At 42.5% G+C, this 14,539-nt stretch overlaps 1 protein-coding gene across 1 annotated transcript in view; it reads left to right on the top strand.

Moving 5' to 3' along the window:
* Positions 1-2,107: 2,107 nt before the first annotated feature.
* LOC113454268 (uncharacterized) overlaps positions 2,108-14,539 on the top strand; it is a 13,409-nt gene continuing 977 nt past the window's right edge. Inside the window, exons 1-3 of the mRNA XM_087927640.1 lie at positions 2,108-2,270; positions 4,338-6,490; positions 13,981-14,484. Of these exons, the coding sequence (XP_087783766.1) occupies positions 2,237-2,270; positions 4,338-6,490; positions 13,981-14,484 (2,691 nt within the window). The 5' untranslated portion in view covers positions 2,108-2,236. The remainder of the gene's footprint in view (positions 2,271-4,337; positions 6,491-13,980; positions 14,485-14,539) is intronic.

The following is a 14,539-nucleotide window of genomic DNA, read 5'->3' as shown; positions in this document are numbered from 1 at the left end:
TGTTGGGTATATTGATACACCAACTAGGTTTGGGTGAATAAATGTATAAACCTAGGTTTAAGTGTTTGTAGCTTTAAGCACCAAACTGCAATGTAATTAGATAATTAAGGGTGCGGTTGCAAGCAGCAATAAAAGGCAGTGAGATAAACGTAACACTTACTGGTCTTCCTGGTCGCTGGTCTCTCTGCTATCTGCTGCCTGCTGTTTACTCCTGTTTGAGACGTCTGCTTGTTACTGCTTGTTGGCTACTGTGCTGAACAAAAGGACTGTTTACTTGGTGAGCTGATATCCTGTGCATACTCAGCGTTGTCTACGAGAGAAAGGTATCGGGAGGAGAAGATTAACAAGCAGATAAAGACATTGTACTGACTAGTTAATGGACTAGGTTACTGGATGGATATATTGGATAATGACATATGGACTGATTGACAATGCTTAAACTCACAATGGATTAAACAACTATTTAAAACTACAAACAGTGTTTTTGTCTCCAGTGTGTGTATACTCTTGGGCCCAGCCTCTCTCTCATTTGGCTGCCTGGCTTGACTGCTGCTGTGCACTCTGCTTGGGGGTTTGTCCCCAAACACTAACAACTTCCCCAGATATTTCTTCACTGAAATCAGTTTTCAGATTTGCCCATTTTCTCACCTTGTGTGACCCACATCCATTTAACTTAGTGCATATCTCTGATTTGGGAAAATGTAACATAATAACATTAGGGATCTTGGAGGTCTTCTAGTCCAACCCCCTGCTAAGACAGGAAACCCTATCACATTTCAGAGAAATCGCTGTCCAGTTTCTTCATAAACACCTCCCATGTTGGAGCACCCACAATTTTTGGAGGCAAGTCATTCCACTGATTAATTGTTTTCACTGTCAGGAAATGTCTCTTTACTTGTGGGTTGGTTCTCTCTTTGAATAGTTTCCATCCATTGCTTCTTGGAACTCTGCTATCTGTTAGCCCTATTTCGGAAATCTGGAAACTCAGTCAACAAATACATTTACTCACAGGTTTGTTGAAAAGTGGTTTATTGTAGATTGTTTCTTTCCAGTGGGCAAACAACAGCAATCCCGAGCAAAGCCAGCGCTGAGAGTGAATGCCTCCCAGTGCCTTTTATGCCCCATCCCCTTCCCATTCCCAAACTAGCATCCGCCTAACCAATTAACCCCATGCACCGCCGCCCCGCAATCCTAATCGCATCTATATCCGATGCCCAGAACACACCTAACCCCCAAGTGCTAACTCATAAGCCAAAGAAAAGGAAACCACAATAAGATGAGCTCCCCCCATCACTGGAACGTAATACAATCCTTACGCTCTGCAGTTAAAGACAGTTCGGCAGGAACTTGCAATGGATCCATCTCGTTAACGCTCTGTGACTGGAACAGCCAACAGTCCCGTGTTGTTTCAGGGAGGGGAACAGCTAGTTGAATAGGAGGCGCAGATTCGGAGACTTATCTCCTACTTTCAATTAGGTGGCTGGCAATGTGTCGGGCACGATCAATGAAGCCCGACACTATCCTGTCTCCCCTAGTCCTTCTTTTCATGAAACAAGACATCCCCAATTCCAGCAACCAATCTTTATATTTTTTAGCCTCCAGTCCACTGATACTTTTTGTTGCTCTTCTCTGCACTCCTTCTAGAGTCTCAAGATCTTTTCTTGCATCTGGCAACCAAAACTGGGTGCAATATTCCAAGTGGGGTCTTACCAAGGCCTTATAAAGTAGTACTAACACTTCATGTCATCTTGATTCCATCCTTCTTACTGCAGCCTATGATTCTTTTGGGTTGTTTTTTTTTGGGGGGGGGGGCAACTGTAGCATAGTGCTGACTCAGGTTTAAATGGTTGTCTACTAGGACTACTAACCAAGTATCGCCTATTCTATGCCATTGCATTTGTTTTTTTTTTCCTAAATGTAGAACCTTACATTTCTTACTGTTGATTTTGTTTTGTTAAATGGGGCCCAATCTGTTGATCCCTCTATATCTCAAGCTTATCTTCTGGAGTGTTGGTATTCCTGTCAATTTGATCTAGTCTGCAAATTTGATGAGTTTTCCTTCTATCCTCTTGTCTAAATGAATGATGAACATTAAAAGATCTTGCTAATCCTCCTGTTCTGTTCTTTTTTCCATGTCCAGGAGGGTCTTGTGTCCTTTGAGGAGGTGGCTGTGTATTTCTCTGAGGAGGAATGGTCTCAGCTGGATCCTGACCAGAAAGTACTGCATTTGGAAGTCATGTTTGAAAACCATAGGAACGTGGTCTCTCTGGGTAAGAGTTTTCTAGTCCCCAATCAAGAAGAGAGATTATAGTTAGTTTTTTATTAAAATACCACTGATCAGATATTGTCTCCTGGGAGGGAGAAGGAAAGGATCTGGCCTTGTGGTGCTCCAAAGAAGGAAAGATTCAATGTCTCTTTGTTTAGATACTTTCTGTGCCATTTCTTTTCTGTATTTTTCCATTTCTATTTGAACTTATCTGTGGAGGCTGAAAAGAACAAGGTGTGCTTTTATGTGTCCTCTGGAGGTCGTGTGAGGGGAGTGTGTTGTCATTTGTCTTCTGGAGCTTCCCTAAATTATGTGAGAACAGAACCTCTCATGCTCAGGCCATGGAAGATCACTCTCCCAATCCAATTCAAGAACAAAGGCCTCATGAAGTGTGACTCAGAGCATCGTAGGGTACAAGTAATCCTCAAGTTACCACAGTTCACTTAGCGAACGTTCCAACTTACAACCATTTCTCCTCCAAGTATTGAGACCCAGTCGCAAAATTTATGAATGTTGCAGCTCCACGGTCATCATTCACACTTATGAATGACAGTAGTGGTGCTACAATATTCGCCCTACCTATTCCCCCACCCCATCTTGCAGGGATTTACCTTATTTTTCAGACTATAAAATGCACTTTTCCCCTCCAAAACAGTGAGTGGAAATGTCTGTGTGTCTTACAGAGCAAAAAGCGGACCTGTTTTTGTCCTCCCAAACCCTCAGCGCATCCCGTTATTGCCCTCCTTGACATCCAGAAGCCCTCTGCAGGGCCCGCTTTTGGTCTCCAGAGGCCTACGCGGGTTCAATTTTTGTCCTCCCTGGCGTCAGGGAGGCTGAGAACGGGACGCACAGAGGGTTTGGGAGGCCAAATATGGGCCCGTTTTTGGCATGGAGAGTGCTTCTGGATGCCGGGGAGGGAAAAAATGAGACATGCGGAGGCCAAAAACTTTTCTTGTTTTGCTTCTCTAAAGCTAGGTGCATCTTATAGTCTGAAAAATATGGTACTTTGCGACGATGTGGCAAGCCATTGGTTCCCTTGCGTACTTCAGTGCATTTGCAGAAAAAGAGTAGTGAGAGATACACATGATCAGCAGTGGGAAATCTACCACTATTGATCTCACATGATCTCGCACTACAGTGCTTTAGGCCTCTGCTCGCTTCTAAACAAGGCCTGCAGCAGATCCAGGGCAAAGGAGAGGAAAGGCCTCTTTGTTTTCAAAGACTTTTGCCCTGGATCTCGTGCAGTCCTCAGTTCTTAAAAGAACACAGGCCTAAAATAAATTGTAAGTTTTCTCCCAATTCCTCCCTGGATGTTTCCCCTGATTATTATGAAATTCAATGGTGAAAAAATAAGGTTCTACATTTAGGCAAAAAAATAATGCACGGGTACAGTATATGTGGTACCTTGCTCAATAGTAGTAACTGTAAGAGAGATCTTGGAGTCCTAATGGACAACCATTTAAATGGGAGCCAACCATGTATAGCAGCTACCCCAAAAGTCAACACATTTCTTCGTTGCATAAACAGAGGGATAGAATCAAGATCACGTGGAGCATTAATACCTCTTGATAATACCTTAGTAAGGCCACACTTGGAATACTGCATCCAGTTTTGGTTGCCACGATTGTAAAAAAGATGTTGAGATGCTAGCAAGAGTACAGAGAAGAGCATCAAAGATGATTAGGGGACTAGAGACTAAAACCTATAAAGAATGGTTGCTGGAATAAGGTATGTCTAGTTTAATGAAAAGAAGGACTGGGGAGACATGATCGCAGTTTTCCATTATCTCAGGGGCTGCCACAAAGAAGGGGAAATCAAGCTATTCTATTCTTTAACTCAAAACTGACTCTGAGTGAGATTTTCATATAGAAAGAGATGTTTTCTAGATATTTTAAAAGCTTTCATGACATGAATATAGAAATCAACATGTCTATATCACATCAGTATAGGCCTGCAAACATACTACCTAATGGAATTTTGGAGAAATTCATAAGAAAATTCACTTGATTTTCTACACTTTGATCTTTTTCTTTAACCTCATTGTCATTTTCATTTCCCTTTTGCTTTGAAGGTAATAATGGGCTGGAAAATCAAGATTCCTGTGAACTGTTCCAAGTGATCAATGCTAAAGATGGAACGGAGAAGTTTGGAATTCAAATGGAATTCGAAAGCCATGAGAAAAACCAGTCAAAGAATTGGAATCAGGAAATCTCATCTTCCACTGATGCTCTGATGCAAGACTTTCTTGCCCAACAAGAGAAAATAAGGAAAAAATATCCTGGAAAAAGTGTGAATCTATTCAAAGGCAAAATACAACTAAATGAACACTATTATACCCCAAACAAAAGAGAAGATGCTATAAGAAGACAAAACGGACAAAATTACAATGGGACATTCATTCTTTCTCTTGGGAATAACTTCCCTACATCTCAAAAATTGATTGACCCAAAAGAGAAGCCTTATAAATGTTTGGAATGTGGAAAATGTTTTAGGAGAAGCAGGCAACTTACTATCCATAAAAGGATCCACACAGGGGAGAAACCATATAAATGCATAGAGTGTGGAACGGCCTTTGCTTGGAGCAGTAGCCTTAGAAGCCACAAAATGCTTCACACAGGAGAGAAACCATTTAAATGCATAGAGTGTGGAAAGTCCTTTGCTCTGAGTAGTAGACTTGCTGTCCACAAAAAGATCCATTCAGGAGAGAAACCATTTAAATGCATGGACTGTGGAAAGAGCTTTACTCGAAGAAATAATCTTATTTCTCATAAGATGATCCACACAGGGGAGAAGCCATATCAATGCATGGAGTGTGGAAAGACCTTTGCTCAAAAACATCATCTTATTTTCCATAAGTTCATCCACACAGGGGAGAAGCCATATAAATGCATGGAGTGTGGAAAAACCTTTGCTCGTAAAGATCATCTTACTTCCCATAAGTTCATCCACGCAGGGGAGAAGCCATATAAATGCATGGAGTGTGGAAAAATCTTTGCTCAAAAAGGTAATCTTACTTCCCATAAGATGATCCACACAGGAGAGAAGCCATATAAATGCATGGAATGTGGAAAGACGTTTACTGATTGCAGTGGATTTAGAAGCCACAAAAACATCCACTCAGGAGACAAACCATATAAATGCATAGAGTGTGGAAAAATGTTTACTGATCGCAGTGGACTTAGAAAACACAAAAAGATCCACTCAGGAGAGAAATCATACCAATGCACGGAGTGTGGAAAGACATTTACTCAGAGCAGTGGCCTTAGAAGCCACAAAATGTTCCACACAGGAGAGAAGCCGTATAAATGCATGGAGTGTGGAAAGACTTTTGCTAATAACAGTGACCTAAGAATACACAAAAGAATCCACACAGGAGAGAAACCATATAAATGCATGGAGTGTGGAAAGACGTTTACTGATCACAGGGGACTTAGATACCACAAAAAGATCCACACAGGAGAGAAGCCGTATAAATGCATGGAGTGTGGAAAGACCTTTGCTAATAACAGTGACCTAAGAATACACAAAAGAATCCACACAGGAGAGAAACCATATAAATGCATGGAGTGTGGAAAGACGTTTACTCGTGGCAGTGGCCTTAGCAGCCACAAAAAGATCCACTCAGGAGAGAAACCTTATAAATGCATGGAGTGTGGAAAGACGTTTACTCGTGGCAGTGGCCTTAGCAGCCACAAAAAGATCCACTCAGGAGAGAAACCTTATAAATGCATGGAGTGTGGAAAGACGTTTACTTATAGCAATGGACTTAGAAGACACAAAAAGCTCCACACAGGAGAGAAGCCGTATAAATGCATGGAGTGTGGAAAGACCTTTGCTAATAACAGTGACCTAAGAATACACAAAAGAATCCACACAGGAGAGAAACCATATAAATGCATGGAGTGTGGAAAGACGTTTACTCATAGCAGTGGCCTTAGAAACCACAAAAGATTCCACACAGGAGAAAAACCATATAAATGCATGGAGTGTGGAAAGACGTTTACTCGTGGCAGTGGCCTTAGCAACCACAAAAAGATCCACTCAGGAGAGAAACCTTATAAATGCATGGAGTGTGGAAAGACGTTTACTTTTAGCAATGGACTTAGAAGACACAAAAAGCTCCACACAGGAGAGAAGCTATTTAAATGCATGGAATGTGGAAAGTCCTTTGCTCGCAGATATACACTTATCTCCCATAAGATGATCCACACGAAAGAAGCCATATAAATATATGGAATTTGGAAAGACCTTTGCTGATAGATGAAATGTTATTTCCCATTAAAAATTAGGTGAAGGAATATTATTGTTCTGTAGGAATTAAATACAAAGAGGGCTGACAATTAGAAACATGTTGATATAATTAGCAGGTATAAATAAGCTAATACAAGACATGAGTGAAAATTATTTTGTTATACTATCATTTTTGTTACTAGGGTTTATATGTTTATATGTATTTATATGTATATATGTTGATATTTCTTTGTTTTTTCTTTTGCTTTTTCATAAATCATATGCCCTGACAATGTACTATATTCAAAATGGCTATGAATAAAACATATACTCAAATAAAATGCATGGAATGTGGAAAGAGTTTGGTCAGAATGGTCATCTTATTTCTCATAAAAGGATCCATGCTCGGGAGAAACTATATAGCAATAACAATTCCACTTAGATTTATATATCATTCCACAATGCTTTACCACTGAGCAGTTTACAAAGTTAGCTTATTGTCCCAGCAATCTGGAAAAAGTATATAGATTCTTAGACCGCTTGAGATGGTGGCAAGATAGCAGATTAACAGAGTTGGGAGGGATCCTGGAATTCATCTAGTCCAACACTTGTCAGAGTCTGAGGAAAGGAGCGGGAAGCACAGGAGAAACGGCCCAAAATTTACTCCAGGATTTTCATCAGGGGCTGCTTTGCGAGGAAAAGTGGGGTCCTGACCCACAGAAAGAAAGGGGGGTTGGAGGGGAGACCAGAAGGAGCCATTTCGTCCAGACGGTTCTGAGCAAGGAAGACTCATTTCTCACAAAGGGCTAATGGGGCCATTTAACCTGAAGGAGGAGATTTTGGGAGGAATTTAAGTCCCTCTTTCACAACTTTTGGTGGGGCGCAGAGAAATCTCAGCCCCAGAGAACGCCCCCAAGCAATTACTCCAGGCTGTGCAGAAACACAAGGCTGTGCCATCCACATGGCCCATGGGAACTCTCCCTGCCTACTCCTTACCTTGCAAACTTGCCTGCTTAATTTCTATTTTTCCTTTTTCTGACCGTCATCTGTTGTGCTGTGGCCAGAGAATTTAGATTAGCTAGGAAGCAGGAAATGGTTGGATTTCTTGCTTTCTGCTAGTCTTTAGATCTTCGGCTCAGCTTTTAAGTACAGCCGAACCTCCCTTAGGACTGAAAGTTTGCTTGCAAACAAATTCAGTGCAGACTCACGGCAAGCAAAGTTGAGAGACTGAGCTAGCTGATGGCAGATTGATAGATCACTGAATGATTCTGTGAGCAACCCAATCTTCCTGCTTTGCCTGATTTTGGATAAAAGTTGCTCTTTCTTATAAAAAAATTCAATATTTACATGCATGGTGTGTTGTGAGTTAATTTTGTGAGTTTACTTGCAAGCAAATTTAATGTGACAGACTGAGCTAGCCAATGGCAATTAGATAGGTCTCTGAATGAATCTGTGATTCTGTGAGCAACTCAATCTGCCTGCCTGCTTTGCCTGATTTTGGGTAAAAGTTGCTTTTTTATAAAAAAAAATATTTATATAAATATTTATAATATTTACATACAAGCCATGCCCAGCCAGTCGTATTACCAAGCCACACCCACAGAACCAATTAGTGGTCCCTGGGATTTAAAATTATGAGTTTGCTGGTCCCTGAGGTCCAAAAGGTTGGCGACCCCGGATCTAGTCCAACCCCTGTCAGAGTTCTCCGAGGAATGGGCAGTGATGGGGGTTTCCAAGGTGGCTGGAGGGGCCCAAGAGTGTCCTGCCAGAGCTGGCTCAGGCCCCTCCGCCCTCCGGCCCACCAAGGGGGGCGCTTCCCCTGACCGCCCCCTTTTCTCAGTCCCACACTATTTCTGGGTGGAAAGGCCCCTCCCCTAATTACATGGGGGCGGTCTCCTCCCTCCTGGAATCTTTGGCTCCCTTCCTGGCAAAGGGCAACGGGGGGAATAGTTTCACCCCAGCGCTGTGGGGTTTGCTGACCCACTAATAGCAGCTGGGTTTTTGGTTCCAGATGGGCTGTTGTTGATCTCATTAGGGGAGGGGGGAAATGAATCTGAGGGTGGGAAAGGGGAAATCTCGCCCTCCCGGGATCCGGGCTAGCGCCACCAGCAGCACCAGGGGCGGGGTCCATGGATGCCACCCCACAAGCACCCCCAAAAGGAGGGAAGGAAGACGCAGAGGCGGAATCGGGGTGTCTGAATTGGGGGGGGGGTGTTTTCCTCTAACTTCGGGATTGGAAGGGTTCATGAAAGCGGAAAGACCAATGAGAATCCTCCCTTGTTGCAGCGTCATCTTTCTCCGGGCAGAGTCTCCCTTGACTTCACCGGATGGAGGAAGGAGTTCGAGGCAGAGAGAGAAGCTGAGAAAATGGGAGGGGGTGTCTTTTCAGTCTTGGGGGCGCTGCAGGTCAAGAGGGGGTTCAGGCCAGCCCTGGAGGGGAGTATGGACTTCCTTTTGCCCTCCCCCCCCAATCCGGTGTAGATTAGGGCTGCAGTGGATGGGAGAAGGGGAGGCGCAGCCCCATAGCCAGCAAGGACTTGGAGGTCTCTTAGCCAGTTGATTGGGGGGGTCGTTGAGTGCCTTCACACACACACACACAGGGTCACTGCACTCCCAGCCCCTCCCCCCCAAATCTTCTGCCTTTGGCTCCCTTCCTGGCAAAGGGGCTGCCGGAGGGCCTGTTGTGCCCTCAGCGCTGTGGGGTTTTCTGACCCACTGCAAACAACGGTAGCAGCTCGGTTTTGGGTTCAAGGATCCTGTTGTGGATCTCAATGGGGGGAAAATAAGACCCCTTCCTCCCAGTGTGTCACCTTATTCTGCAAAGCCCCGGAAGGCAGGAGAAAGAAGGCAAGGAAACTGACCCTTCCTGGCCGGAAGAGCCATCAACCCACGGAAGAGGAGTTGCCTTCGGATGTTGTGGGAGCTTTCAAGAGGAGCCTGGACTGCCCTCTCTCAGAAAGGGTGCAAAATCTCCTGGTTTGGGAGGGTGGGGTTGAGCTAGATGACATCCAATGTCCCTTCTAGCTCTGTTAATCTGTCAAAGAGATGGTCTGAAATGGAATAGGGTTTCCTGCCTCACTAGGGGGTTGGAGTAGAAGACCTCAAAGGTCCCTTCCTGAATATAAAGGACTCAAAAAAGAACTGCAGAAAATGCCACAGAAAAAAGATGTTAAATTGAAATTGGATATAATTAAACATAAAATGGACTTAATAGACAAAGAAGAACTGGCACAGAAAATTAGGAGTGCTAAACAGAATTATTTTGAAGATGCAAATAAGCCAGGTAGATGGTTAGCATACAAGCTGAGAAAGGAGAAAGAGTCAAGGAAAATATTGCAGTTAATAGATGACCAAGGTAAAACTTGTCATGGCAGCAAAGAGAAAAAAGAAATTATTTATGACTTCTACAAGCATCTGTATAAGAAAGAAGATATTGATGAGGAGAAAGTTAAACAATACTTGCAGAATGCAAATTTACCTAAGATACCTAAGGAGATTGAAGAAATGTTAGGAAGCAATATAACAATGATGGAGTTAAGCCAAGCACTTAAGAAACAAAATAATGGAAAGGCACCAGGTCCAGATGGGTTTCCTGTAGAATTTTATAAAACTCTTCAAGAATCATTGTGTATTCCACTGCTAGAAGTTATGAATGAAGTTATGCTAAAAAAGATAATACCTAAAACATGGTCAGAGGCTTATATTACACTTATTCCAAAAGAGGAGGCGGATTTACTTCAAATCAAGAATTATAGACCGATTTCTTATTAAATTCAGATTATAAAATTTTCGCTTCAATTTTAGCAGAAAGACTTAAAAATATCTGAATAACTTTATCCATTCAGATCAAAATGGATTTTTGCCAAAACGACAGATTAGAGACAATATGAGAGTAATTCTGGACACCTTGGAATATTATGAGGCCCATCCTGAAAAGCAAATGGCTTTGATATTTTTAGATGCTCAAAAGGCATTTGATAACGTAAATTGGAGATTTATGTTACTTTTAATGGAACAGATGGGCTTTGCTAGAAGATTTATTCAAGCAATAGAAGCAATTTACAATGAACAAACAGCTAAGGTAATGATGGAGGGAGAACTCACAGATCCTATTAATATAAGAAAAGGCACAAGACAAGGTTGCCCTCTTTCTCCCTTGTTATTTGTATTGACTTTGGAAGTGTTGAATAGAAATATCAGAGAAGATAAAACTATAAAAGGAATGAAAATTAAAAAGGAAGAATTTAAATTACAAGCTTTTGCAGATGACTTAGTTTTTATCCTGGAAGATCCTATAGAAACAGCCTTGAAGCTGTTGGAAAAGATAGAGGCATATGGGGAGGTGGCCGGTCTGAAAATAAACAAAGATAAAACAAAGATTTTGTCAAAGAATATGTTGCTGAGACAAAGAGAAGAACTGGCAGAATTGTTAAAAATTCAAGTTACAAATAAGGTTAAGTATTTGGGGATATACTTGACGTCGAGATGTAGTACATTAAAGGAGAACAATTATATTAAACTTAAACAATAGATAGCTCAAGACTTGAAAAAATGGGAAAACCTACAATTGTCATTAATAGGAAGGATTTCAACAATTAAGATGAACATTCTACCCAGAATTTTATTTTTGTTTCAAACAATACCAATTAGGCTCGGAAAAGAATATTTTGAGGATTTAAATAAAATTGTTTTGAAGTATATATGGCAAGGCAAGAAAACAAGGATAAAGTTAAAGCTTTTACAGGATGCTAGATTTAGAGGAGGGTTTGGCCTGCCTAATTGGGAGTTGTACTACCAAGCTGCAAACTTGATGTGGGTTAAAGAATGGATAACATTAAGGAAAACTAGATTGTTGACATTAGAAGGTCATGATTTGTTGTTGGGTTGGCATGCATTTTTATGGTATAAGGGAACTAAAACACAGGGGTATTTTAGAAGACATTATATACGGGAGTCTCTGTGGTTAAATTGGGAGAAGACAAAAAAACAATGTTATTTGAAAATTCCAGTTTGGTTATCGACGATAGAAGCGTTTTCTTACCCTATAATTTATAAAAAGGAACAAACAGTTAGCTATGGGGAATTACTAGATGAAAAGGGTGAACTTAAATCGATACAAAAATTAGAGGAACAAGGTATACAGATGAATTGGTTTTCATATTTGCAAATACATGTAAAGTATCATGAGGATTCCAAAACAGAGGGATTTTATGATAAACCAACTGATTTAGACAAGATTTTGATGGGTACTGATGAAAAGGTGATTAAAAAATTATATGGTTACTTATTGGAAATTAAGCTGGAGGAAGAACAAGTTAAGGAAACTATGATTGCTTGGGGGAGGAATTTTGGATATGGGATTGACTTAGTGAAATGGCAGAATTTATGGTTGCAAAATTATAAAATGACAATGTCTACAGCCTATAAAGAAAATTTGTATAAGATGTTTTACAGGTGGCATTTTCCTCCGACAAGGATAGCAAGAATGTTCAAGAACAAATCCGAAAAATGCTGGAAATGTCATCAGAAACCTGGTTCATACTACCATATGTGGTGGACTTGTGAGGATGCTAGAAAATATTGGACTAAAATCCACATGTGGCTGGAAAAATGACAAAGAAGCACATAGACTTGAAACCGGAGTTTTTTTATTGGGAATCTTACCAGATGCTTATAGTAAAGAGTTGAAATATTTGATTGTAAATGTATTGACTGCATGGCTAGGATTGTATTTGCAAAGAATTGGAAAAATGAGAAAATTCCATTACAGGAAGAAGTTATAAAGAAAATATTGGAATGTGCTGAGATGAGTAGATTGACTTTTGAAATCAGAGAGCAAGAAGATAAACAATTTTATATAATTTGGGATCTTTTCTATCAATGGCTGAATGATGAAATACAAAAATAGAATATTTGAAATGCTAGATAATAAGGAATAATATTGAATTTATTTTTCTTTTCTTATGCTTGGTATTGGATATTATACTTATATAATGGTTTCCTTTTTCCTTTTTCTTTTTATTTTAGGATAGAACTGGCACGACTATATGATTTGTTTTAGAATAAATCATTTAAAATATAGTTATCTCACAAAGGCATGATCGAATAAAAGTGTAGTCAAACTTTTTTTTTTTTTTTAATAATGATATGATGATTTATAAGTTTGTATTGACAATAAGAGTTATTATATAAGGTAATTGTAATTGTGACTATGAAGTGAACGCACAAAACTGATGAACCAACCGACTCACTGTTTGTATATAAATATGGGGGAGCTGATGTTTTTATGTTTTGTCTGTTTGTTTGTATGTTAAAAAACAATAAAAACTTTTATAAAAAAAAAAAAAAGGTCCCTTCCAACTCTGTTATTCTATTCCATGCTGTTGTTCTTCTGTCCTTCCCTCCCTTCTACTTTGTTGAACTCCCTGGGAGGACAACCTGGTGCATTTTGGGAACCTAACCTGAGATTTGATTCACCCCTGCATGCACATAGAGGAAAGTCTAGCTGAGAATCGTGAAGAAAGCAAAGAAAGTGGAGGGTCCCCGCAGAGCCTGCCATGATCCCCCCTTGAGCTGCAGCCCCCCAAGACTGGAAGGACTCCCCCTCCCCACGTCCACTTTCACTTTCCGTCTCTGCGCCGAACTACCTCCTTCAGTTGAAGTCACAAAGGACTCTGCCCGGAGACTGATGACGCTCAAGCAGGGAGATTTCCAATTGGTGCTTCAGCTCGTTCTGGCCCCACCCAGCTCAAAAGTCCGAGGAAACACAGAGAGAGAGACAAAGAGACATACAAATACAAACACACACGCACACAAAAATGTTCATTTCATGGGTAGATTCTTCCGTGGGAAGAGCTGTTGCACTGCATGACAAGGGTAGAGGGAGAGAGGTAGTGAGGGGAAGTCGGGGATCACCCACAGACACCCCCCAAACGGGAGGGAATCCCCGGGAAACCCTCCGCTAAACCAGGAAGAGGCGCCGCTTCGCTTCCGGGCAGAAAAAGGCGATTCCCCTCCCTGAAACCCGTGTCTCCCTTGCTCGGAACGTCTGGACGCAGTGGCTCCTTCCGGTCTCCCGTCCCTCCAACCCCCCCCCCCCCACTTCCTACTGTGGGTCAGGAGGACCCCACTTTTCCTCACAAACCGCCCCGAACGGAGATCCCGAAGTGAAGTTGGCCGTTTCTCCTCCGCTTCCCGCTCCTTTCCTTGGAGAACTCCAGTAGGTTGGACTAGATGACCTCCAGGGTCTCTCCCAACTCTGTTAATCTGCTATCTTGCCACCATCTCAAGCTGACTAAGAATCTATATACTTTTTTTCTGCAGAAAAACAACATACGTACAAAGTAAAACACGTTGGAAGGAATTTCGTCCGTATTGAAGGGCGGATCCGGAGCTTTTTTCCCGGGAATGTCCGCCTCTTTCGGCCGTGGAGCAGAAGAGCCCTGAACCAAAAGGCTCCTTTTTATTCCCTTTTCACTCCCGAGACTCTCGGAGGAAGGAAACGCAGCCCCCCCAAAAAAAGCCCCCTTCTCCGCCTCCCAAAAGGAACCGAGGAACCCAGAAAAGAAACGCAGGAACCGCTGGAGGTGAAGAGGGGGGCTCCATCTCGGTGCCCCCGCCGCCCCCACCCCGAGGCTGCCGGACAAGAGCCGCAAAGCAAAGCGGCGCCTGGCTGGGCTTGGAGGGCAGGAGAAACTTCGGCTCTCGCCTCGGATGGCCGCGGTGGTTGCCTGAGGCGGCCGAGGAGACCCGGGATGCGGAGAGAAGAAGGGCCTTTCTCTGAGGGGAACCGCGGCTTTTCAGCCCTGACCGCCTCCTCGGAGGACGAAACGCCCTCCGGATCTCCAGATGCGGCGAAAACGGCAGGAAAATACTCGGCTCGCCCGGCTCCTTTTCCGGCTGCCCCAGGAGAGGATTTGGGGGCTGCCCCAGAGGAGAGAGAGGGGGCCAAGCTCCCCTCCGAAGCCCCGGAAGACGAGAAGCAACGGGTGGGAGACTCTGCGCGGAGAGAGAAGCGACGGAGAACTGGAGAGAAACTTCCTG

The sequence above is a fragment of the Pseudonaja textilis genome, chromosome 2 (genome assembly GCF_049901715.1).
Source record: "Pseudonaja textilis isolate UNSWEBS1 chromosome 2, rPseTex1.2, whole genome shotgun sequence".
NCBI lineage: Eukaryota > Metazoa > Chordata > Lepidosauria > Squamata > Elapidae > Pseudonaja > Pseudonaja textilis.
Note: the sequence above shows the minus strand (reverse complement) of the source record. Positions and strands in the feature narration are given on the sequence as shown.